Source organism: Sordaria macrospora, chromosome 4, assembly GCF_033870435.1.
Source record: "Sordaria macrospora chromosome 4, complete sequence".
Taxonomy (NCBI): domain Eukaryota; kingdom Fungi; phylum Ascomycota; class Sordariomycetes; order Sordariales; family Sordariaceae; genus Sordaria; species Sordaria macrospora.
Window position 1 is genome coordinate 104,994 of NC_089374.1, and position 21,319 is coordinate 126,312.

Below are 21,319 nucleotides of genomic sequence, written 5' to 3' on the forward strand. Positions count from 1 at the left end.
TGAGTGACTGGAGTGAGTGATGGGGATATCGAACAGCAAACGAACGACAACTGTGCACGAAAAAGAGTGAGTGCAGTTCAATACCTACAAATATTTCTAGAAGTTCCATGAACTTTCTGAGACAGACAGCGGGTGGAATGTTGGCGAGATCCCCTGGCCGCCGTGGGGAAGCGAAAAGGGTCAAATTGTTATACCCGAAGCGGGCTAGCGCAGTGGGTTTATGGAGATGGGCAATCCCAGGTCGTCCATGCGCTTGCTAGGAAGTCAAGTCTGGGCACGCTGACGACTCCTGCCGAACTTTATTCCAGATTCCAGAGGGAACAAATCACCACCTTGTAGGACATGGTTGTCTTTATCTCCGACATTTTTCTTAGTCCTCATATCATTCACCATGGCGAACATAACGGAGCTTTCCCCCATTTGGCGCACCTTGCCGTACGATCTGATACAGGAAATTCTTGAACACTCTACCGATCATGTCATTGCCTCATGCAACCACACCGACGACCTTTCCTACAGCGGATACTTCGACCCCGAGTTCACTGGCCAAGTCTGTCAACACTGGCAAGCCTTCGGTCAAGACAGCCTCTTCAGATCACAGAGGCTGCGCTTCGAACGACACTTTTGAGACCCCTGGCTTCCCAACATGGTCATCTACATGGATGTGGATCCTCCAGACGCTCCCGAAGCTATTGACCCGGACGACCCCCGAATGTGGTGGCAGTTTATTCGACCCTTGAAGAGTCTGGGTTGAAACTTCTCGACGAGGGACAGCGGATCCAATTTGGGTGGAAAGATCTGGTGACTGAGCTTTTGTCCCAGTTGAATCGCCTATCGTCGTATACGAGTCACTATAGCAAGTACCGGTAAAGACTTCCCTATGTGGAGATAATTGAAGTTGTTGTAAGTTGAATGCTGCCTGAAGGCTGACTGGGGCCTACTCCCATAGTGCCTACGCTCGAGTCAGGAAACGCCAACTGACATGAACCCGAAAGCCTTCCTCTATATAGGTCTCTCTTTGTGTACCCTTCGTTTTCTGGGTCCCTTTCCCTTCAGTTTCACAACTGTCTCGTGGCTTCAGTCAACCTGGTAGCCTGCACGTGTCCACGCCCAACGCACAATGACGACTACGCCAGAGGAACTATCACCTAATTGGAGAAAGCTCCCTATGGAACTTGTCATCGACATCCTCACCCATTTCATCGATGACCTCCTCTCCTCTCCCAGAAGCGCCGTTCCCATCCTTGCCGGCCCGGTAGAGTCAGACGAAGCAGGAAAGAGTCGGGCAGCAGATCTAGAAAGCTACCCTACGCCAATGACCTACTCTACGCCTGGTTGAACGCCATGACCCTCGATAGAACCTCATATCTATCCTACGACAGTGTCGCCTGGGGTCGTTCAAAGCGCTGGAGACGACGACGATGATGGACATCGCATTCGGTTCAAGTGGAAGGGGTTTGTTGATGGGTTTCCCGAGACGTTTCAGAAACGGATGGAGGACCAGGTTGAACCTGGTTGGTGAAGTTGATGGGTGCATCGGGCGCCGTGATCGTGCTCGTATTTCTGGTGCAGATGGTAACTCGGTGAAATGGAAAAGAAACAGCACCGGTTGTGCCTTTCATCTGCGCGTATGACTAAGGTATCGAAACGGCATCGAAACACGAGGTAGGTACGGTAGTACCTTCCGCGGCTTGCCTAGGTTTTGTTGGCTTCGTTGGAAAGCTGCACCCAGTAAGCTTCGTATTTCTGTTTTTGGGACACAGGCAGGCATGCTCCTGCTTACCGGGTAAGTTGGCAGGAAGAGTTCGGTGTCACCCCATACACTTCGGTCAGTTGGTAGTTGGCTCAGTCACCTGAGGGATGCCACTGACAGATTGCTACCTACCCACCAGAAATGCTCGTGCAAAATTTCTTCTAGACGGCGTATTGAGCAGTATAAAAGGTTCAGTCTTCTTCCTCACAACCAATCATCATCATCATCATCATCATCATCATCATCATCATCATCATCATCATCATCATCATCATCACAATCGCTTTACAAGTTGGATCTTTCAGTCTGGCCACGTGCTACTTTCATCTTTTCCCATCTACGCTTCGCTTCTTACCCTCAACGAGTCCCAAGTCGCGAATGATGGCCGCCATCAAACCCCCTTCTGTCTCCATGTCCCCCATCGGGGAACAACTCCCATTCGAACTCGTCCAGGAAATTCTCACCCGCTTCACGCAAGACCTCCTCCGGTTCGATTCCGGCTCCTCCAGCCAGAGGGAATGGTGTTGGTGGGGTCGTGATTGTCTCTTCAAGACGACCACCATTAAATCGGGTAATCGGAGAGTGCGGCGCTGCATCAACAGGGTGCTCGGGATATGGAAAGGTCGAACTACCGACGTTGCCCACTCATGCCAGACGCGGCTAATAGAGAGGCATTTCTGGGAGAGATGACTTTGGTTGTGGGTGGTTGATCTTCACGTTGACAAGAAGCTGCCGACAGTTCACACAAAGTGGAACGATGACGATAACTGGAGGGACCAAGAACACTTGGTGACGTATCTGCCCTTTGTCATCCGGAAGGATGTTGACTTGAATACGGAGGTTTATGAAGCAGCTCAGCCGCCCTGGGAAGGAAAAGTTCTCTCTGGTTGGAGATTTGACGCTATCGACAGGGATGCCATCACCCCCTCCTTTGACTCGGAATGGGCAATACTCACCCTCCACGATCCCATCTTTGCCCACGACAATCAGTTTCGCACCAGATGGGCCGACGCTGATTGCCATACACCCAACGCCCTCCCCCTACCTACCGCAGTTTTAGCCGCTTGGCACAATGTCATCAGCTCCGGAGAAACCGATCGGCTGAGCATCGAGCTTGTCTCATCTTCTGGGATTGGAGCTGCTAGATGAAGAAGGGCGGCGTGTCCGACTCAAATGGCAAGAGACTATGGCGCAATTTCTAGACAATTGGGCGAGGAAGCGAGAGGAAAGCATACAGTGTGAGGAGAGAAACGAATCAGAGAGAGGAGGAATCGAGGATGATGATGAACATCGCTGTGAGTGTGAGGAGGAAGATGAAGAGGAGTGAGCCTGAAAGGTGCATGGGCATTTTCGCGTCAAAAAGCCCGTGCTATCAGACACTTCTCCATCCCGCAAACTCATCCGCCTGCAACCTTCTTCCAGCTTCACGCCTAAACTCTTTAATTCAGCTCATACACAATGTCGACCACAACGGAGGGACTCTCACCGCAAGTCTGGAGAAAACTGCCAATCGAATTTGTCCACGAAATCCTGAACCATTTCGTTGACGACCTGCTCGGCGATTATGACATTTCCGAGGGCGAAATCGGCAACGGCGAACTGCCTCAACTGTTGGATCCATGGATGTGACAAGGGCAGTGTTCTGGGCTTGGAACAGTAGTTCAATTCCGCTTATAAACTACTTTGGTCTCGAAGGCCTTGTTGATCTTCTCAACCTTCAGGAGAAGGCTGGGCTTCCAGGCCTTCTTATGCCAAAGGGAATCGGTACGTACTTGAGGTAAGTATCAAGCCTTGTTGCCTGAGGCTTCAAGGCCCCTATCTAGCAGTCTGCATACATGTGGATCTGAATGCCTTCATCTATTCTCCATCTTCCTTCTGGCGCTGTAATTCATCTGGGCGCCGTGCTTCTTGCTTGGTTTGGCTGTGTTACTTCTGGGGATTGTCTCATGATGTTTCATCAGTGTTTCAGAACTTCCCTAGTTGGCTCGCTAGCCTGGTAGTGTCGGAAGGGGCTCGGGTAAGTAGTACCCGTGGCCGAGAGTCCGGCTGAGGTGAATATCGTAGCCCTGGGGCCACCGGGCATCTCGAGGCTCATTCCAGGCGTTGAGGCTCTGCTGAGCCTTGCGACCCTAACCCTTGGACTGTGAGCAATGTCCGTGTGACAATGGATGAAGTACTGTGACAAGGGCAGTATTCTGGGCTTGGAACAGTAGTTCAATTCAGCTGATAAACTACTTTGGTCCCGAAGGCCTTGATGATCCTTTCAACCTCAATGAGAAGGTCGAGCCTTAAGGCCTTCTTATACCAAAGAAGGTTGGTACGTACCGAGCCCTGTGTGCCAGGCATCGGCGCGAGTCTATCTAGTTCATCTGCCTACAAGTAGATCTTCTGAATGCCAACCTTCGTCCAGTTGCCCGTCGGTAATTCCGGTCGGTGGTTTAATTGATGAAAGTCGCCGGCGGATGTCCGTGTGGCATTCTGTCGGTAATTCTGGTCGGCAGTTTGACTGATGAATGTCACCGGCAAATGTCCGTGTGACAGCCGTGCCTGTTGGCCGAATAGTCTGGTTGAGGTAAGGCTGGCATTGTATGGCGTGGTTGGGTTGATGTCAAGCATTGAGGCTCTATTAAACTTCAAACCCAGGAGTGTGGGCAATGTCCGTGTGACAAGTACCGCCACATCCCGCTCTTCAGCGCTCAAAAGTCCCGCATTGAGCGTCACTACCGCGACCACTGGCTGAGCAGGCTAACGATGTACTTGTACCTGGACCGTATGATGTACTGCCGGTATATATCATGTCCCGAGGGCAAGGATTTTGCAACCATGCTGCCGGAAGTGGAAGTCAAGGAAGAAGGCGGGGATGATGGTACAGATCTAGAGGAGAAGGTCACGTTCTTACGAGGTCCGATGCGGTCAGCTCGCAGAGACATCTATGGAACGACCCCGTCGAGAACATATGGTGACGTGCCCAAGATCCTCCCTCGTGTCAAAGCCAACTGGGGAAAAACTCTCGCCCACTGGGCGATTCAATTGGAGGTGTTGGGCCGCGTTTGCGCTACGGGCAACACATGATTTATACTGGCAATAGGCCTCGGGTTGCCCTCGGGTTAATGCTCTTTTGGTGGACATTTAGGACACTGCTCTTATCTTTGTACGCGAGATTCACCGATGTGGCACGTCTCATGCCCTACGGGAGGCGGAAGTAGACGTTAAAAATAACAACAACAACAACAACAAAAAAAGCCAACTGGGGAAAAGTGTTGAGAGGGAAGGGGGGACCAGGACGACTTGGCTTGGCGATTCGCTACAAGGAACAAACTCTTGAGGACGGACCCGAAGAAGATATGTGGACAAGCGAGAGCGTGATCGTGCTGAAGGGTCTGGAGGTTTTGGATGATGGTCGAAGGGTGCAGTTCAACTGGAAGAAGCTGATGAGCAAGTTCTTGACGCCGTTTGGAGTGCATAATGGGTACCGTTTTGTTCCGGGGCCGGGTGTGGGAGTGAGTGAGGGTGAGAGTGAGAGTGATTCGTATGATGAAGACTACGATTAGAGGGAGGACGTCCTGGATGGTGAGGACCGATGGAAGACATTACGGAAGGGTAAACGACATGGGATGTTTGTCATGGGGCGTATGGAAACGATTGGGGGATGCACGACTATGGCACAGCAGGGAACACGTCATCATATTGCTACCTCGACCTGCCTACCTCGAAATGTACCTATAAAGGCAGCTGCTTTCTTCGTTTCCCAGCGTTATTCAAATTGTTTTCTTCTTCCAACTCTCTTCTGACTCTTCAGGTTGTCAACAGACTGGGTCAACATAACGAACCCCTTCCCGCCTCGCAAGCAATCGCCGACGACATGGAAACTTCAGCTGAGTCCGCCCGGCCCCTCGCATTGCTGCAGACAATACCGTCGGATGTACTCGAACTTTCGTCAATCTGGCAACTCCTGCACGTCGAGCTCGTCCAACAGATCCTTGACCACCTCATCGAAGATCTCCTTACCTGCTGCAAAGCCTCTGAGATCTACTCGACCGCCGAAAATTCTGCTATCCTGGAGGATGTCTGGTTCAACTTCCGACATAATGACCTCTTCAAATCCCGGAAGTCACTTATCGAGCGTCATTTTCATGATCACTGGCTCAGCTGTGTGGAAGTCTCCATTTACATTGGCGGTCCAGGACATAGCGGATTCGAATCCTGTTGCAGATACACCCACGCCTCCCACGGGCACAAGTCTCTAGGTGTCTTACTTGATCCTGAGCTGACTCCCAGCAACGACGGTAATCCCGAGCTTGAGAAAGTCGTCTTCTGTCTCGCAGAGCTGAATGCCACTCGCCGCGCTGACCTCGTTCGTATGTGGGATAAGGTCATCAACGCGGGCGGAACTGAGTGCTACCCTCTTCATATTGCACCACCTCCGAACGGAGATGGACATCATAGATCTTTCAGCTCCACTGCACGGCGTCTGCTTGAAGACTGGGAGATACTGGACGACGGTGATCGCATCAGGTTTCCCTGGAAGAAGTTGATGACGATGGTGCTCACCTACATCATGGGGCTATGGAGGACAGATGACAAGAATGAATCTACGGTGCCCCTGGGCACATTGGAGTTATGGTTTATACCTCAACTATGAGTTGGGGTGGGTGCCTTTTTCGGTTCGATTCGGTAAAGTTCCACTTTCCAGGCAGCCGGAGGCAGGGGTACAAGTTTGGGACTTTGGGCGACTGATATGAATCTTCACCGTACCTCTAAATACAGCTACCGCTGTTCTTGACATCTCACATCGACCGCTCCTCACCTTATTCCCAAATTCTCATCGGGAAATGACCACTTGCCCCCTGTGCGCACAATTACAAACGAACACCACAGGGAAAGAACTACCTCACGTAAGTCAATCAGCATCAAGTGTCTCAATACATTCACACCTCGAGGAAGAGCTTCCAGCAATTTGGCAGTCATTGCCGACGGAACTTGTGCGAGTCTCGACCACTTCATCCAAGACATCCTCGTCCCTTTTTATCCCGGCTTCGATCAAGAAGTATTCCAATCAGTCACAGGCAAGCCGAAGATTGCCATCGCCACCGCGGACCGCCTCTGCGAAATCTCGGGATCTCTCTGTCAAGAACCACTCTTCATATCCCAGAAGCGACTAATCGAAAGACACTTCTTAACCAACTGGTCAACCCAAACGACCATTTACCTCTTCCTTGACGACGCCTCAGACGAATACATGGATCAGCACAGGATGAAGTACTACCGCCGATACTTGCACTTTCCCGACCTGGAGTTAACCTTTAACGACGGCAACGATAAGGATCCCAGCACCGAAATATGTCTATCCTTACATGTCGACCTTATCCCTTATGAAAATGGCAACCTTGAGTCAGAAAAAGCCACCTTCTTCCTCCACGGCCCCATCCTAGAAGTCTCCGACGTCGACTACTACCACGAAGAGTACGGTTTTGATCCGCAGACTGTCTCCAACTTTGCCAGCGCCGTCCATTTTGCCTGGGATTTCGGCGCGGAGTCTCGAACTAGCGTGGACATTCGTGGTCCTAAACAGGGGAAAGATCAGACTTCGTTCATTCGGGGTAAGGATTGGTTCTTGCATAACTCTACGAGACATAGTGTCGAGTTGAAGGGTCTGGAGGTGCTAGAGGATGGAAAGAGAATTCGGTTTAGGTGGAGGGAGTTGGTGGATGATTTGGTGGAGATGTTCGGTGATCATGATGGTGATCCATGAAAAGCATGAAATCATGACAAGTGGAACTGGTTGCCGTAGAGAAGCGTGGGCGTCTAGGCGAAGGAAGAACCGGTATGGAAACTTTCGCGTTGCTTGTCTTCTCCTCAACTTGGCTTTGCTTTGTTACCTCAGGTTTGTCAGTTTGCTCTTACTTGCTGTTTGGTTTCATGTTATCCCAACTTGCTTCCAGTGTCTGCATCACTGCCCAGAATTGTTCGTATGGGTTCCGGTGCTGCGGTCTGCACAAGCATAAATCGCTTGCATGTGCGTCGTCTATCTACCTTCCACCTCTAGGTATCTGCATCTGTGCTTTTATATTGCCCTTAAAATAATTTTTAAAAGTTACTGGTAATATGTTTGTGTCTTGTGCTTCAGACCCTTCCTTCCTGTTAGGTCAGCACTTTCAAACGACAGTGTTTTAGCAATCAGTAGAACCTTCCACTTCTTACCTCCAAACAATTTTTTCTTGACATCACCAGCTATATGTACCTGGCAACCGGCCCAACTTCACAGTTACTACCACAACACTTGCGCGTCCAATCAACCAAGGAGCCCACGAGCAACCCTTCAATCAACCGGGTCATCGTCTCGCTTGACTCCAAGAAGCGTCGCTATCTACTTCAAACCATCAATTTGACATTCGTCCCTTTATTCAGAGCAATGGAAGGCACTGCCGAGAACCCCCATGGGCCTTTGCCTGACAACAACACAGTCATTGCCCAAATGTGGACCAACAAACGGGTACTTTCACCGATTTGGGGAGAGCTCCCTATTGAACTCGTCCAGAAAATCTTCAATTCCCTCATTGAAAGCTACATCAGCGGCTGTTTCTTCGACGACAAATGTACCTTCGACGATGACGGACACCTTGTAGAGATTTCCCCGAACTGGGCCTCCATCGGCACTGCTAGGTCGCTCCAGGCCTGGGAGCTTCGCCACCAGACTCTCTTCAGGCGCCAGAGACATCTTATCGAGCGCCACTTCCAGGACGAATGGCTGAGCAGGATGACGCTCTACCTGTGCCTTGACGCCGAGTTTGACACTCCCTTTCTTCGCTACTTCCACTTTCCCGAGTCCGAAGATTGCATTCACACCAAAGTGAGGGTCAAACCCGACAAGAAGGCCACGTTCTTCCTCTACAGGCCTGAATTGAGCGGGTTCGTCACCGAGGGAGACATCACCCTGGAGGAAATGATGGAGGATCTCGTCAACGCCTGGGACGATTATCGTGGACAGAGAACCACGAGTTACCTCATTGTGGGAATCCGTTCCAAGAGTCTGCAACGCGAGGAGAGATACTGGAACCGGCTCATGGACATGTACAATACGCCTAAGGGCGCTGTCAACCTGGAGGGATTGGAGGTCTCTGAAGATGGCAGGCAGATCCGGTTCAACTGGGAGGATTTCATCACAGCCATGGTGACTTGGCAACTCCACGAGTCAATGAGGGCAGACTTGGCTGGGGAACTGTGATGGATAGGTGTCGGAGTAGCACGGATCAGATTAGAGTACAAGCTAGGAGGGACAACCCAATACAGGAGAAACTAAGCGGAAGACATGGATGCGTTCGGCTTGACACTGCGCTTAGAGGTATCGGCCAGTGAGTGATAGATTGGATGAAATGACCGATGACTGCTCCTGCCCTGAAGCAAACGAAGTGGAAGTGATTGGGTCTAGCCTCAAATGCCACCTGCCTATTTTACGTTGGAATTGGATGAAAGGATGTTACGTCATGTTCGTGTGTGTATTTTCCAGGCAACCACGGCGGGCACACTTGAGAACTGGGAGTGGTAAGAGTGGCAGGATTAACTGACCAAAGTTGCGAACACCAATTTCTCCAGTCCTCGCCCGAATTTCTCCTCCACTCCTCATACACAGTACCGTACCTAGTCAGAACCTTACCACTTCCTGGCCTCTTCATTGGTTAGTCTTGGGATGAGCTAAGTACAGGTCGGTCTGAGTCACCTGCAAAGTGCAACGACCGGCATATATTTACCGAAAAGGACCCGTTGCCTTTTGCCTTTCCTTTCTTTTCAACATCACAATACACACAGTCATTCTAGCCTGTTCACATCTTGCTACAAGTCAGTCACTACAACAACTTTCTCCCACGCTGGTCACCTCGCGTTTGGTCACCTCGCGTTTGCCGCGCGTAGGTTTTGGCTACGTAATCTTCCAAGGACAGACAGAACTCGGCCGCGGATGCGGTCAGTTAGAATAAGCGGAAGTTTTCGATGCGGAGGCGGAAGGCCCCAGTCTGGTGGACGTCCGCTGGGTTCCCGGCCACAAGGGCATCACGGGCAACGAGATTGCTGATGAGCTCGCTAATGCGGGCGCCGAAGGAGGAGAGGTAGTCAATGAAGGCTTGGCTACCCTTGCGCACTCAAGGCGGCTTGATAAGAGGGAGGCGCGTACGAATTTCAAGGCATAGTGGGCCGCGAACAAGCCAGAGTCATATGTAGACTACCGGTTGGGGGTCTCTATCAAGCCTAACGACGAACTAAAAGAGTTGGACAGACGCTCTTTACACCACCTCCTCGCGGCCAGGTCTGGCCACGGGGATTTCAAGGACTACCACGAGCGCTTCGAGCACGAGGATGCCCTGCTAACATGCTTCTGTGGAATCTGGAAGAATCCATTCCATCCCTTTTTCTGCAGGAAGGCATATGCAGTTTCCCCCGTCACGGGCGATGCGGCTACGCGGGAGAATCTCTCCCTTGCTATTGGGGTTTACTGGCAGCGCTTCATCGCTAGGATCCAGACCTCGCACTTCTTTTCGTGGACTTACACGAGAAAGGCATGGCGCCAGACACTCTGGCAACAGCACACTGACGGCGGTGGCGCCGCTGACAACCTTACGGGGTTTTTATGGAGTAGAGGGGTGGAAGTTGGCCATGGCTACGACATTGAGAGGGTTACGGTGGACTTGGACAGGCTAGTTCACCGTGCAAGGAGACGGGAGGAGGCCATGCGGGAGGAGGAGAGCGAGAGCGAGAGCGGAGAGGAGTGATTTTGTCATTTCTTTTACCTTTTCCTTTGTGCTACAGGTTCCGTCATATACTGGCGGCTCGCTCACTGGGCCATTCGATTATAAGTGTTGGGCCGCGTTTACGCTATGGGCAACACATGATTTACATTGGGAATAGGCCTCGGTTTGCCCTCGGATTAATAGTTTTGGTGGACAGTTAGGGCACTGCTCTTAATTTTGTATGCTAGACTCTCCGGTGCGGCACGTCTCATGCCCTACGGGAGGCGGAAGTAGACATTAAAAATAACAACAACAACAACAACAACCTCGCGTTTGCCGCGGCGTCCCGCGTTCATCCGGCAGCTGATATGGATCAACAACTTTCCCCGGTGTGGAAACATCTCCCTCTCGAAATAGTTCAAGAAATCCTGGGCCATTACGTTGAAGACATTCTTTACACTTGTCGGACATATCCCGATTGGTCCGTCATTGCCGAAATTCGCGAACAAGGCCCCCCTTTCGACGACATTTACCAATTTCAGAGGGAAAATCTCGAGGAACCGGCCTGCCAATCTCTTCTGACAGCCGCGACAATATTCCGCCAGGACTGCGATCTCTTCAAGCCCTATAAGCCTCGGATTGAGCGCTACTTCCACGATGGATGGATAAGCAGCTTGCTCTTTCTTGTGTGCGTCGACTTCGACCGCGGTTATTACTATCGCTATTCCAGTGTCCCTCCACGCACCTACAAGCACACCCGCTCCGTGGCCGATACCAGCGGCGGAAAGGCCACATTCCTTCTCCATACGTCTGCGGTTAGCCTGGGCCAACATACAGTTGGTGATGACCTTGATCTCCCCGAGCACGCGTGCAGAGTGCCACTGGTGAGGCAATGGTGTTGTCTCGAGTATCTCAACGGTGACTGGGCTCCCTCGCATGCCGAGCAGGATAATATTCAAGCACTCCTGGGTGTCTGGGAAAATTACGAGAACATGAATGATGAGCTTGGTCTAAGCCTAGGAGATCATCCGGTTTTCATGGTTGGGACCGTACCGGCCTTTACATGTATAGATTCCAAGGTACAGTTACCCCCACTATCGGGACCGGATTTCAGCCGGAGAAAAGTGCTTGATTCTAGCGCGAGTCCAGTCAAGTTGGAAGGCTTGGAGGTGTACGATAGTGGCCACCGCATTCGATTCAAGTGGCATGACCTGATCCCGACGATTATTTATACCACCTACGGGGTCGTTGACGATGAGAACCAGAAGAAGAAGGGGGAAGATATCTGTGTATCTTAGAAGCAAGTCTACATCGAGCATCTGTCTCCAAGTGGCTTGGCTTTGGCAGTGCCTTTGAACGACACCTTAAGATTGACCATCTCCCACTCCAACATCCCACAGTTTCCATTCACTTCCAAATCCGCAACAACATGAACCGTCACCAAACTATCCAGCCCTTAATCATCACCAAACAACCCTTCAACACCCACCCAAACCACCACCGAACTCTCCAGCAGCAATATCACCCCCACTCTAAGTCCGCTCACAAACAACCTGATAACTACCAATCCCCCTTCCACCAAACCCCCCACACGTATTCGCCGCCACAGTCCCAAACGCGCTTCCACCACCAGCGCACCCCGTCCCCTCATAGTATCTCAAGAGACACTTATTCACCTCGGGCCAAACACCCGTGATCCTGACCGACTGGACGGGCGTCGACACGCCGTTTGCGACAAACTCGTAACATCCTTGCGAGAGCGTGGTGTCTGAGGGAGATAAAGTGGTCGCGTAGGAGACGGGGATTATGACGTCTGAGGGCGGACCGGAGCAAGTAGTGGAGGAAACGAAAGGTTGGAGGGAGGCGTTTTGGTTGGGGTTTGAGAGGGGGGGTTGGGAGCTTGATCGAGAGTTAGCAGGTGGATGCGATGGAAAAGGGGAATGGGCGAAGAAAGGAGAGATTGGCGTACTTTTGTCTGTTGGTGAGGATGGGCTGGGGAGCTGGAGCTGCGAGGGCGCCGGTTGTAAGGGCGAGGAAGGCGACGGATGGGAGGGTTGAGAACTTCATTGTGCTTTCACTGTTTGATGTGGATTCTGTCGGTGCTAGATGCGATGTCGAGTTTGAAAGAGGATAGATAGATTGAGCAAGACTTTGATGCAGTAGTGTAGATAGGTACCTAAGTGAATGTGGTAATGATCATTCCAAACTGAAAACTTCTCGAGGACTACTGGCTTTATATGCCTGGCGTCCCCCGATTCGCCGCATATCCCAATGTGAAACCATCTTCTCCTTCGGTAACACGAAATCGAGTCGGTGGCGTCCCCTTTGGCACTTGACAATTGAAAATTGACATCTGACTGTCCGGTCTGACCTGCCCTTTCCCAGTTCCCACTTCCCATTCGGTCGGGTCTGGTGTACCGTACCCAGAGGCAGTCCATTCATGACAAAGTGTGCCTTCCTCCGTCCAGTACAGGGCATATTTCCCGAGCGCTCCTTTCTTCGCGTTGCGTGGTTCAATCAGAGTTCAACTAACGGCTCGTATTGTTTGCAACTCGTACAAGTGCGGCACAGTTGACACACACGATAAAGATACCTACTACCTACCCCCGAAAAGCGGTACATGTTTTGCCCGACCCTCGTGTAAGACGGCAAGGAACGTTCCATACAGGAGGTATGCTTACGACCGAACCGCAAATAGATTGCCAACCGGGGTTTAGAGTTCAATGTTTCCGATCACATGCAGTTGCATTCGGACTTGTAGACTTTTAAGCCTCTTGGAGGTAACATTCCGTCCACTCTCCAGTGCGGATTTGACTTGGCGACTACCCTGGTTTGGAATTGATCCCAGCCACTCAGAGTTGCGAGATCGATTTGCGATAATGCATACGCTGGTGGGAATGCTCATGTCGTACAGTTCATAAATATACCTACTTTTTGCAGCTTTGGTCGGCTGGTTGGTTGAGACTAGTTAGCGGGTTGGTGGTGGTGGTCATCTGTCATCAGTCACCATTCGTTCCGCGCCAGGGTTAGGCGCAATTACGAGTTGTTAGGGGCATCTCTCCCATGGTACTAGCATTCATCACATACCTGTCACGATCATAGGTAAGACTCGTCGTCAGTCGGGATCCTAGGCCGAAGCTTTACTTCCCAGCACCACCTCGTACTCCCTTAAGCAACTTTCTCACCGCAATCGTTCGCAGCCATGTCTTCTTCTAGTCAAACACATACAACCCCCTTTCTCTCTCGCCTTTCCGTCCATGTCACTTCCTGCTACATGAATCTTGACAGTCGGCCCAACAATATCAATATCATCTCAGTACCTGAAGTAGCACTCTCTAACCTCCCTCTGACTGCCCTCCACCCATCCTTCGCCCGGAATCCAGCTCTCAAGCCTATCCATCATCTAGTACCGTCTCTTCAAGTCTTCAACTAGGCGTCAATGAGTTGAGTGACACTGAACCGGACCGCCAAGCGATTAGTCGTCGTCTGCAAGGCCGTTTTGACAAAGACGCCGGTATTTCCCATGAGCCCCACGCCAATCATAGACTGGTACTGCAAGACGAGGTAGAGGTTTACGTGGGGCATCATATCATTACCGCTGGCGGGATAAGGAGCGAGAGAATCCCACACCGGGCCATGGCTTTGCTGGCCGAGTCGAGCAAGTCGGTTGTCGAGTCCACGGTCTGTAGCGATGTAGAAGGTTACCGTGTCATTGTTGGTGTTGGCGGAAGATATGGATTGTGATTTCTGAGCCTGTTGGTCGATGTAATCTTTCCAGCGTGGGAATCCTTTGATGGTCTCGACGGTGCGGGTCTTCTGATGGTAGTGGCGGCCGCCGTGATGGACGACGAAAAGACGGGGAAAGAGGATGCGCCGGTATTCCTCTCGATGCGATGTTTGACGTAGCGGTGGACTTGGCGGAGGGACCAGGGGGAGAAGGGGTCGGTGTCGAACTGGGAGAGAGCATTATTGACCAGGTGGTCGAAGACGGTCAAGACCAGTTCGATCGGGAGGCTTAGCCAGATTGACTGGGACAGTTCGCGGTTCGAGGTGTCCATGATTGGATGTAATACCGGTGGTTTGACGGGTTGTATGGTAGGGGAATCTAGGTGATTAGAGGTGTGCTGATGGGAGGTATGGTGTTGCTTCCTGGATCGGTAAAAAGACAAGCTGTGGTGCTTGGGAAAAGAAGGGAAGATACAAACAGGCATTGAGTGATCGAGGCCATGGATTCGTGTCCGTACTGCTCAGTGAATTGTGATGATGGATGCAGGTTGGACTGCCCTGTGAATGGTGACGATAGAAGCAGGTGAACTGAGGGTTGGAAACTGAAGGCTGGTGAAGGGCGTTCTTCCCGGTCAGAACCTTTGCCTGTCCATACAAGGCTTGGTGATGCCAATATAATCCATACACCACATCCATGTAATATTCAACTTTATCAAGAGGAATATACCATTGATCCCTGAATACGCCTTGCCGCTCACAAGCCTCGATGTCTTTCCTCCACGAACGAATCACGCCGCCAATGAGTTGGGTCGCGTTCATCTTGATGGAGTCTTTGTCGCAATCATGTTGAACGTCAGGTAGATGGCTGACCGGTATCTCCCCCCTCATTTCCAGGTCCATCTCCCAGGGATAGAATGGGTCTGAGTCAAGGTTCCAGAGATAGATAGTGACGAGCTCATCAAGGACTAGCAGCACGAGCTCCATAGGCAAGGACTGCCAGATTGACAAGAGGTCTGCGGCCTTGGGTGCCATTGTGACAGATGATGGAGATTGGAACTGCCCTAGTTCTATTGTATACCTCAGGTTAGCAAAAGCATCCCAAGACGATGAGGCATTGTGGTAATGGTCTTGTTCTCTGGTACCGGAGTGGTTGTCTGCCTACCTTCCCTCAATGGTTTGTTAGACCCGAGGTTTGTTGATGTTCAAGCCAAAGTTTGGATGCTACGACCAGGATGTCAAGTACTTGCATCTGGCATGCCCTGGTTAGGACACTGTTGGGGATACCCCACAAAGGGTTACTGATCCTATATCCGGCGAAGAGACTCGAGTATCTCGTATGGAAAATACCAACAGCCTTTGCCCCTACCTCCACCTGAAGTGTTGCTTTTCTTCCATGCCCGCATCAGCTCACCAATCAGCTGGCTTGAATTAAATGTAATTGAGCCTGCTTCATCTTCTCGAACGTCTGGCACATGGCTAGCACGTATCTCCCCTACTAGGGACCGGTACCTCGAGCGCGGAGCAGCGTATTTATAGTCCAGGTTCAGCTGGAAGAAAAAACATGGTGTTCGGCTGTCGGAAAGTCCATTGCCAGGGAAGCTGCCGAGGAATTCAATAATCAATTATCCCATTCTTAAGGAAAACATCGTATTAGAACCCAACTGTACATACTCTAAACAATCATTGCGCGATGCTCGCGGATGATAGCTGGAGACAAACAGTGTTACAGCGTCATTGTCCTCATGTACCGACGTGGACTCGTGATCCTCATGAGCTGTTTCAAACAATGACTCAAAAACATGGTCACTCTCAAGCACCCAAAACCGGCAGAACCGCCTCATATTGTTTAAACCCGGCTCGTAAGGATTTGAGGTGGTGGAATCCGGGTATAACGCAATCCCCACGCTCAACCTGGGAAGCAAAAGCTGTCGGTACAGAGCGTCGATGCGCTGCCTCTGCTGATGATTTAGCTGGCGGAGAGTATCCCAAGGATAGAAGGGGTTGAAGCGGATATGCCAGAACCACAAATGGATACTGACGAGCTCGTGGAGAACCTGATGCACGAGTTCCAGAGGTCGCCGGTGCCATTGTTGACGGGGAGACTGGAGGCCTATTTGAAACCGTGTTTGATGTTGTTACTGACGAGGTACAGCTATAGTGGGCTACAGTACCCCTCATGGGGTTGCGGGATATCTCCACGCTAACAGTACCCTCTCAGCCTCTGCCCTGTACCCCTGTATTATTCCCCGCAAAAAGCTGACATCACGCGGCGCGTTGCCTGGGTGACATGGAAAGGATGGAAACTCCCGCCATTCCGATTCCGCAACAACATGGACACTGCCCGTCAAGGTGCCTTCCTTCTCCATCCCCAATTTTCCTCTCCGTCTTTGTTTTTCTCCTCTTCTACCTACTTCTAGTCCTTTCTCCACTGCCCGATTTATGCGCGCACCTCTCCCTCGCCCGAATCCGATCCTCCTGCTGGTCAGCGAGTCGACATCCACAGAGCTTCTCCCAGTAAACATGCGCTGACCCCGACACCAACGACCGGCTCTTCCATTCTACCACCCAGATACCAGCCACGACAAGGACACCGACAATCGAGTCACAATGAGCTTCCATTCCCACTCTCCCAGTCCAGCCGCCCTCTCGCCCGACGACAACCCCCAACCGAGACGGCCTTCCCGAACATCCCTTCACGATACCCCCGCGCCCGCCCTCTCCTCCGGGTCACCAAGCCACGAGCCTGAAGACGAACCAGACTCATCGGACCTTAACGCCGATAACGACAACGTGCCCGTCGAAGTCTTGGTCAAACACCTCCTCGCCGCCAAACAGTCGCTCTCTTCCATGACCCTCGTCCTACGCGCCAACGACCTTGCCACCTCCGCCCGCCAAATGCACCAAGAATCCGTCATCCTCTCGGCACAGACCGCGTTCCTACGACATGGCATACTCGAGGAGGTGCGGATTCTCCAACAAGTACGTCGCGGAATGGCGCGTGCCTACGACAATGGTACGCGCGAGTTCAAGAAGATCATCCGCGATCTTGACACCGCCGACGGCCGACTCGAAAAGATGATGGATTTCTTGCGCAAGACCACAGTCGAGAACGTTTTCCGCCAGCCGGGCGAGGAGCCAAAGTGTCTGCTGGACTTTGTCGACCCCAAGGTTGTCGAACAGGTGCGCGACGCCTTGAAGGAAAACATCCATGAGCTTCAAGCAGCCAAGACCTCCTTCGACGGCGACCTCCTGCGGTTCGACACCGACTTACGCACCCTCACCGATGCCCTGGCCGCCGCAGCCTCTCTCTCCAACCCAAACACGACCATAACCGCCGATGGCTATCCCCCAGATCAGCGATCTATACCCAGCCTCCTCTCTGCCATGTCCGACGGCTCCCACCTCATGGCCGAACACCTCTCTTCCTTGACTCGACACTTTGACATGTGCGTAACCGCCGTGCGCACTACCGAAGGCGGCGCTGCTCTCGCCCGTCGTCGCGCAGCAGAAGCCACCTCCTCAGACTCGGACCAAGTCCCCGTCTCCATATCAGGCGTCATCTCCGCCCAGGAATCGGAGTCAGGACCATCAGCTTTCGAGCCCATGGACCCTCTCGAGCGTCAGGAGCTTTTGCACGTCGTTATGCGCGACGCCGCCGAGGTAGACGACGTGGTAGCCGACATCCACAACGTTCTACAACAAATGGAAATGGACCACGAGACCCTCCACTCGCTCTTCTCCGCCGCTCGGAACTCCCACGCCGCTACGCTTACCTGCTTCTATTTGCTCCAAGAAATCGGTGCCCGGGCGTCATCGTATGTAGCCGCTGAGGCTGAGTTCGTGCAGAGATGGAAGGACGAGAAGGAAGCTATTGCTGATAATGCGACCAAGATGGAAGAACTCGAAAAGTTTTATGAGGGGTATCTAGATGCTTACGATAGCTTGATGCTCGAAGTCGAGCGACGAAGAGCTGTTGAAGACAAGATTGAGAATATATGGCGGAAGGCGAGGGAGCAGGTGGATAAGCTGGTGGAGGCGGACAGAAGGGACAGAGAGCATTTCCGCTTGGAGGTGGGCGATTATGTGCCGGCTGACTTGTGGGGTGTGGTGGATAGGCCGCTGGGGAGGTGGGCGGTCGTTCCAATAGAAGACACCGATGCTAGAGAGGGGGAGGGGGATGAGTTACATGGAGGACCGGTGAACGACATGGAGGAGAGGGTTGGGCCAGAAACTGCGTATGAGAGAGAGAGAGAAAGGGAGCCAAGCACGCCGACGCAGAGAAAGGTACCGTTGTATGGACCTGGCGGGTCGGCGGGGGAACGACCGTTTTAATGATGACACGAACGTTTATGAGTCAATTTGGGTTTGTTACTGGTGCTTGGGACGGCACAAGTTTGGAGTTCTTGTTTCTTTGGCATAGCATGGAATCAGGCATGGATGGTGTGGCAGGATATCACGACTAGCGAAATTGAGTGTTGGAAAGCCATCTTTTTTGGATAGGGTACCTAGGTAGGTAGGTAGGTAGGTAGGTAATTGTCAATCTGGATTGCACCGGGGAAAAACCTTACTGAATCAGCATTTCTAGTACAAAAGCCAGATGTTTGCATCTCGACACGCAACCTCCTCGCTTCTTCTCGTCCGTGTCCGCCTCGGCGCCTCCTCGCTCCAAGGACCAAGATTGAACATAATTCCACCTACCATAACGGATTTTGGGTAGCCTGGTCGTCTTATGCTCTAGACTATGTACCGCTTCATGCACTTCCAGACATGCACTTCCAGACATGCACTTCACAACGCACGTTCGACACACGGAAACTACCTCTAGGCCAGCTGCCTGAAAGGCCACCTGCTGCGTGGTCAAGAGGGGTTTATATTTTGGATCTTCTTTATTACCTTCCCTCCCATTTTGTGCTCCCCCACCTTTCGCTTCTCCTCCTCCATTCTTCTTCCAACAACTACGGCACCACTCGAACCATAGGCCATCGTGTAAGTTTTCCTTGCGTCTCCGTACCATTTCCCGCAATTCAAGGCTTCGTACTTCATAGTCCTCCATCTAATCACCAGCCCTTGTCTACAAAGGGAACAGGAACCTTCCTATCACGGCGCCGTCCCCTCCAACAAGGCAGAAATCATGGCACCGGCCTTTACACATTGGGCGGCAATAGCAGCCACGCCCACCCCCACGATTGTGCAGAGGATGTTGAGTACAGTTACAAGTACGATTACTAGAGGAGGTAGTCGTCCGTCTCCGCTCGATCTTCTCCTTGCATCAATCCCTCCTACAACCATGCCAACTCCAACTCCAACTCCAACGGCCACTCCCAGCGGCATGGAAATAGCTGTTCTTGGGCCCACTGTCACATCCCAACCACCGCTGCCCTCCTCAAGCACCACGACCACAACTCCCCTAACGACCTTTACGGGTCTAATGACCCTCCACCTCGGCCTCCTCCCCCTCTGGGCCTGGCTCACCATCTACCTCTCCCTCCTCCTCATCGGCACTCTCGAGTACGCCCGCTCGGAAGCATCCAGAATCTGGCTGCACGTCGTCGGCACTAAGTCCTGCGCAGAGACGGGCTTGCATGCCCCGCCCGCGGATTACGACAAGTATTACGGAAAAGAATACAGGATGAGGAGAAGAAATACGCTGGTGTCGGTTTTTCTCAGGAGTATACTGTTTGTGCACTTTTGGTGGTTGATCTCGCTGTATAGGATCTTGTTTTTGCATCGCGCGCACGAGGTTTTCCAGGCGAACGCGGAGGCGGAGGCGGCGGAGACGCCTGCGATTCCGTCTCCGGCTCCGGCTCTCAGCGATCCGCCGCCTGCGTATGAGGCTTAGAGGTCTGGTTGGAGGGAAGTAATCGGGCAGGGCTGGGAAACTAGGACGGCTGAAGTAGGTATGTACCTTAAAACCCGAAAGAGATAAGGACATCAATTGATAACTAGGTACTACCTAACCACCGATACACGTACCTCTAGGTAGTGTACACATATCGTTTAGGTATCTTGCTTTGTCAAACGGGTGCGTACCTGTATATGACATGTTTCTTCCAATACTCTCTATCCCTCTCCCTCCACCCCTCCACAAGCCATCTTTCCTCATCATCCACTCCCCGCTCCAGCTGCCTCAACAACACCGTCACGACTTCCCTCCACCTGAACCGGACGCAGACCTCAGCAGCAGTAGCAGCAGCAGCACCTTCCCTCTCACCCAACCCTTCAGACGGCGGCTCCAAGACCACCATCTCAAACCCCGGCAGCTCAAACCCCTCCGGTCTCACGTACGCGTGCTCCATGTTGATGTCCGGCATAGCATTGTGCCTAGGCTGACAGGAATTCCACAATTTGACACCCACCCGCCTCATCTCCGGGGGTACCATCTTGTGTTGTACAACCTTGGTACAATGCCGAGGTTTTTTGGCACCACCACCACCACCACCACCACCACCACCACCACCACCACCACCACCACCATCTTGATCTGTCTCCCGGTCCTCTCTACATCTAGTATCTCTGCTGCTGTCCGAAAGGGACTCCAAAGCCGCGGCATAGCTCCACCAAAGCCCGGCAGCCGTGGCTCTCTCTTGCTCCTGCTGCCGCTCGTATATTTCCAACGCCCCCTCATACCGATACGGACCCCAGTCCGGCCAGCGAAACAGGGTCAGTTTGTCGTCGCCGTCCATGTCGCACTCGGCGACAGGCGGCCAATCAAGCTGCGTTCATGCCGTCCTGTCTTCGTCGGAAATGGGCGGCGCAATATGGTTTGGTGTCCCGTACTTGATGTAGTCTCTTCCTAACGTGAGTCCAGAAAGCTTATAGTGGCGCGCGTGCATCTCGGCTTTGACGTCGTCGTCGAGCTCGCTGTCAGGGTGGTGCGTGTACAGCGCGAGATGAAGCTGGGTCAGCACGTAGGTGTGGTAGTAGCCCTCGATGCGCCTGCCGCTTTATGGCCGAGTTGAAAAAGTTGCGCAGCGTCAGTCAGGCGCAGAAGGTGTTGTTGGGCCATTCGTCAGAGACCTTCCGTGGTGGCACTGGTGGGGGGAGGTGGTTGGTGATGTGGTCATCGAGGATCTTGCCGACAATTTCGCGGGGAAGAGAAGCCCAGATTGGGGACATGGTT

General features: G+C 52.3%; 10 protein-coding genes across 10 annotated transcripts; 7 read left to right on the forward strand and 3 right to left on the reverse strand.

Moving 5' to 3' along the window:
* Positions 1–391: 391 nt before the first annotated feature.
* Positions 392–628, forward strand: SMAC4_04524 (uncharacterized protein; the record flags this gene model as incomplete). Its single annotated transcript, XM_003345242.1, has 1 exon — positions 392–628. One exon carries the CDS (start codon positions 392–394, stop codon positions 626–628), a length of 237 nt encoding a protein of 78 aa, XP_003345290.1.
* Positions 629–2,134: 1,506 nt separating this feature from the next.
* Positions 2,135–2,902, forward strand: SMAC4_04525 (uncharacterized protein; the record flags this gene model as incomplete). Its single annotated transcript, XM_003345243.1, has 2 exons — positions 2,135–2,335; positions 2,504–2,902. The coding sequence occupies 2 exons, from the start codon at positions 2,135–2,137 to the stop codon at positions 2,900–2,902; spliced, it is 600 nt and encodes a 199-aa protein (XP_003345291.1).
* A 1,674-nt stretch (positions 2,903–4,576) lies between these two features.
* On the forward strand, positions 4,577–5,304 carry SMAC4_04526 (uncharacterized protein; the record flags this gene model as incomplete). Its single annotated transcript, XM_003345244.2, has 2 exons — positions 4,577–4,801; positions 4,887–5,304. 2 exons carry the CDS (start codon positions 4,577–4,579, stop codon positions 5,076–5,078), a joined length of 417 nt encoding a protein of 138 aa, XP_003345292.2. The 3' UTR covers positions 5,079–5,304.
* Positions 5,305–5,615: 311 nt separating this feature from the next.
* SMAC4_04527 (uncharacterized protein) lies at positions 5,616–8,978 on the forward strand (the record flags this gene model as incomplete). The annotated part of the gene is made up of 3 exons (XM_003345245.1): positions 5,616–6,376; positions 6,707–7,494; positions 8,218–8,978. 3 exons carry the CDS (start codon positions 5,616–5,618, stop codon positions 8,976–8,978), a joined length of 2,310 nt encoding a protein of 769 aa, XP_003345293.1.
* A 1,863-nt stretch (positions 8,979–10,841) lies between these two features.
* Positions 10,842–11,771, forward strand: SMAC4_04528 (uncharacterized protein; the record flags this gene model as incomplete). Its single annotated transcript, XM_003345246.1, has 1 exon — positions 10,842–11,771. The coding sequence occupies one exon, from the start codon at positions 10,842–10,844 to the stop codon at positions 11,769–11,771; it is 930 nt and encodes a 309-aa protein (XP_003345294.1).
* A 37-nt stretch (positions 11,772–11,808) lies between these two features.
* Positions 11,809–12,741, reverse strand: SMAC4_04529 (uncharacterized protein). Its single transcript, XM_003345247.2, has 2 exons — positions 12,443–12,741; positions 11,809–12,372 (listed from the first exon to the last, which is right to left on the reverse strand). Exons 1-2 carry the CDS (start codon positions 12,538–12,540, stop codon positions 12,006–12,008), a joined length of 465 nt encoding a protein of 154 aa, XP_003345295.1. The 5' UTR covers positions 12,541–12,741; the 3' UTR covers positions 11,809–12,005.
* A 1,161-nt stretch (positions 12,742–13,902) lies between these two features.
* Positions 13,903–15,231, reverse strand: SMAC4_04530 (uncharacterized protein; the record flags this gene model as incomplete). Its single annotated transcript, XM_003345248.2, has 2 exons — positions 13,903–14,426; positions 14,927–15,231. 2 exons carry the CDS (start codon positions 15,229–15,231, stop codon positions 14,183–14,185), a joined length of 549 nt encoding a protein of 182 aa, XP_003345296.2. The 3' UTR covers positions 13,903–14,182.
* Positions 15,232–16,806: 1,575 nt separating this feature from the next.
* On the forward strand, positions 16,807–18,707 carry SMAC4_04531 (uncharacterized protein; the record flags this gene model as incomplete). Its single annotated transcript, XM_003345249.2, has 1 exon — positions 16,807–18,707. The coding sequence occupies one exon, from the start codon at positions 16,807–16,809 to the stop codon at positions 18,529–18,531; it is 1,725 nt and encodes a 574-aa protein (XP_003345297.1). The 3' UTR covers positions 18,532–18,707.
* A 779-nt stretch (positions 18,708–19,486) lies between these two features.
* Positions 19,487–20,038, forward strand: SMAC4_04532 (uncharacterized protein; the record flags this gene model as incomplete). Its single annotated transcript, XM_003345250.1, has 1 exon — positions 19,487–20,038. One exon carries the CDS (start codon positions 19,487–19,489, stop codon positions 20,036–20,038), a length of 552 nt encoding a protein of 183 aa, XP_003345298.1.
* Positions 20,039–20,213: 175 nt separating this feature from the next.
* SMAC4_04533 (uncharacterized protein) lies at positions 20,214–20,495 on the reverse strand (the record flags this gene model as incomplete). The annotated part of the gene is made up of 1 exon (XM_003345251.1): positions 20,214–20,495. The coding sequence occupies one exon, from the start codon at positions 20,493–20,495 to the stop codon at positions 20,214–20,216; it is 282 nt and encodes a 93-aa protein (XP_003345299.1).
* Between the last annotated feature and the right edge of the window lie 824 nt (positions 20,496–21,319).

Excerpts from the sequence above, each read along its gene's own strand:
- SMAC4_04529 (XM_003345247.2), bottom strand. The coding sequence starts at position 12,540 with ATGAAGTTCTCAACCCTCCCATCCGTCGCCTTCCTCGCCCTTACAACC. Across the intron at positions 12,373-12,442 it reads ATCCTCACCAACAGACAAAA|CTCCCAACCCCCCCTCTCAA; the intron begins GTACGCCAATCT and ends CTCTCGATCAAG.